The sequence below is a fragment of the Podarcis melisellensis genome (assembly GCF_964234715.1).
Source record: "Podarcis melisellensis genome assembly, chromosome: 4".
Classification (NCBI taxonomy): domain Eukaryota; kingdom Metazoa; phylum Chordata; class Lepidosauria; order Squamata; family Lacertidae; genus Podarcis; species Podarcis melisellensis.
Window position 1 is genome coordinate 93,241,630 of NC_138531.1, and position 2,584 is coordinate 93,244,213.

Here is a 2,584-nt window from a genome sequence, read left to right on the forward strand (position 1 = left end):
TTTTTATCAACTGATGTTGATAGAGGTATATTGCCTCTGAAATTGGAGGTATAGCACAAACATCATGCCTGTTTGCCAACATCAGTGGTGGCCAAACTTGGCCCTCCAGCCATTTTTTGACTACAACTCCCATCATCCCTAGCTAACAGGACCAGTGGTCAGGGATGATGGGAATTGTAGTCCCAAAACAGCTGGAGAGCCAAGTTTGGCCACCACTGGCCTACATAGTCCTTTCTGGCAGGCAGATGATGATGATGATGATGATGATAATAATTTATTATTTGTACCCCGCCCATCTGGCTGGGTCTCCCCAGCCACTCTGGGTGGCTTCCAACAAAGATTAAAAATGCATTAAAATGTCACACATTAAAAACTTCCCTGAACAGGGCTGCCTTCAGATGTCTTCTAAATGTCAGGTAGTTGTTTATCTCTTTGACATCTGATGGGAGGGCGTTCCACAGGGCGGGCGCCACTACCGAGAAGGCCCTCTTCCTGGTTCCCTGGGTCAAAGCAGCACTCAATTTTATCTCCAGCAGTAGGTCTGGCCAAATGTTTGAACATATGGGCTGGTTTCTTTTATTTTTATTTTTTTGCATGGGCAGGAGGGTACAAAACTCCCTCTTCCCTTTCAAGAACTGCAAATATTTTTGGAGGGAAGGGAAGAGGGCCTGAAATTTACCAGAGTTCCCTTGCATCTCTGATGGGTTCACCATATCTCCCCGTCCCCCAATGGCCCAAATGATATTTTGGAGGAAAAGTTGGTCAGGGTAAAGAAAGGATGCCCCCCAGGAACAGAGTACCGGTGGGGGGGGGGCGATAGATCAGTCACCAGCCCAAAGGAGTTCCTCTGATAAGTTTCCTCCCTATAATCATAGACCCACTGACACTGAAAACAGCCCAACACACACATACCCATTTTTGATGGGCTGCAAATGGGATCATGAAGGAGGAGTGTTCTCAACTCTTCCTATTTTATAGCATAAGAAAAAAACACACACATAGTTTGTAGCCCTGAAGATCTTAGAATCTAAAGTATGACTATAAGAAGAGAATGGACAGGAGGAAGGGGTGAAAGAGATGTGTTTGAGCAGATGCATCTTTCAAATGTATGTTCAGGAGAAAGGCTGGGATTAAAGCCAAATTGGAAATCACACCAATCATTTGCATGCCCTGAAACAACACCAGAATAAAACACACAGTATAGATTTCAGGCGACTTCCTGGACCAGGAGAATGAGAATTTTGGTGTGGACAATGCCTGTGCTCAAGCTGGATCCCAAAAGAATGGAAGGCTGTAGAACTGATGGAACCAGGTAATACCAATACTTCACATTGCCCTGTCTACTGTTTCTGAACATGACCAGAGCTACATGCTACCCCTGAAGATCCTTGACAGGATTGTCCAAATCGCTGATTGTCTGTGGATATATCACCAAGACAAGAAGCACAGGCAAGGGTGAGTGCAAGGATGTCAGATTCTGTTCATAAAACCTTACAAGTCATAATTGTGAGCCAGGGCGCTGTGGGCATGGCTGCCAGTGCATTCATTGTGGCCGTTGGCTACACAGACTGGGTGAAAACTAAAAAGCTGCCCACTTGCGACGTGATCCTGGTCTGCCTCTGTTCATCTCGGCTTCTTCTCCAGGGAACCATCCTGCACTCTGCCCTCTTACCGAAGATGTACCAGTGGGAAGTGATCAGAGTCCACTATGTCCTCCTGGTTTTGGCCAGCACAGCTTGCCTCTGGTTTGCTGCGTGCCTCAGCATGTTCTACTGTGCCAAGGTCAGCACTTTCACCCAGCGGTACTTTCTGATAATCAAGCTGAGAATCGTCAGGATGGTTCCGCAGATTCTGCTGGGCTCGGTGCTGGTCTCTTTGATCTCTTCTCTCCCTTTCATCTGGATGGATTATAGTGTCCACCTCTGCAACTCAACCAGGAGCTTTCTGAGAAACACCACCTTTGACAGCCCCGCCGGGACCATCTCCTACTCCAAGGGTTTCATCATGTTCCTGACATTAGCAGTCATCCCGCTTCTGTTCTTTGTAGCATCATCCACCTTGCTCATTGCATCTCTGTGGAGACACACCAAAGAGATGAGGCATGGTGTGGCGGACAACAAGGACCTGAGGACTGATGCTCACATCACCGCCATTAAATCTCTGATCTCTTTCCTGATGCTCTACATCTGCAGCTTTGTGGCCGAGATACTTGTGGGAATGCCTTCCTGCCAAGCGAGGAGCAGATGGAAAGATTATATCTGTTCACTGGTGATTGCTGTGTGTCCTTCGATCCATTCCATTCTTTTGATTCTTCTGAATGTTAGACTGAAGCTGGCATTCAAAAACATGCTATTTTACATGAAATGCTGTTAGAAGTGATCCATAAAGACAGAATCAGCTGCTTTGGTGGGAACTGGGGCCAAAAAGAATTTGAGGAAGGAAAACTGCTTCTTTTTAAGTGTGCCTACAAATGTGCAGTCATATAGTCTTTTTCCCCCCTTTTCTTTTGCATTTATATCCCACCTGTTCTCCATCAAGCTCAAGGTGGTGTCTCCAGTTTTATCTTCATAGCAACCTGTGAGTT

General features: G+C 46.3%; 1 protein-coding gene across 1 annotated transcript; it reads left to right on the forward strand.

The window, feature by feature from the left end:
• Window positions 1–1,467: 1,467 nt before the first annotated feature.
• LOC309368774 (taste receptor type 2 member 40-like) lies at window positions 1,468–2,373 on the forward strand (the record flags this gene model as incomplete). The annotated part of the gene is made up of 1 exon (XM_081909081.1): window positions 1,468–2,373. One exon carries the CDS (start codon window positions 1,468–1,470, stop codon window positions 2,371–2,373), a length of 906 nt encoding a protein of 301 aa, XP_081765207.1.
• Window positions 2,374–2,584: the final 211 nt, after the last annotated feature.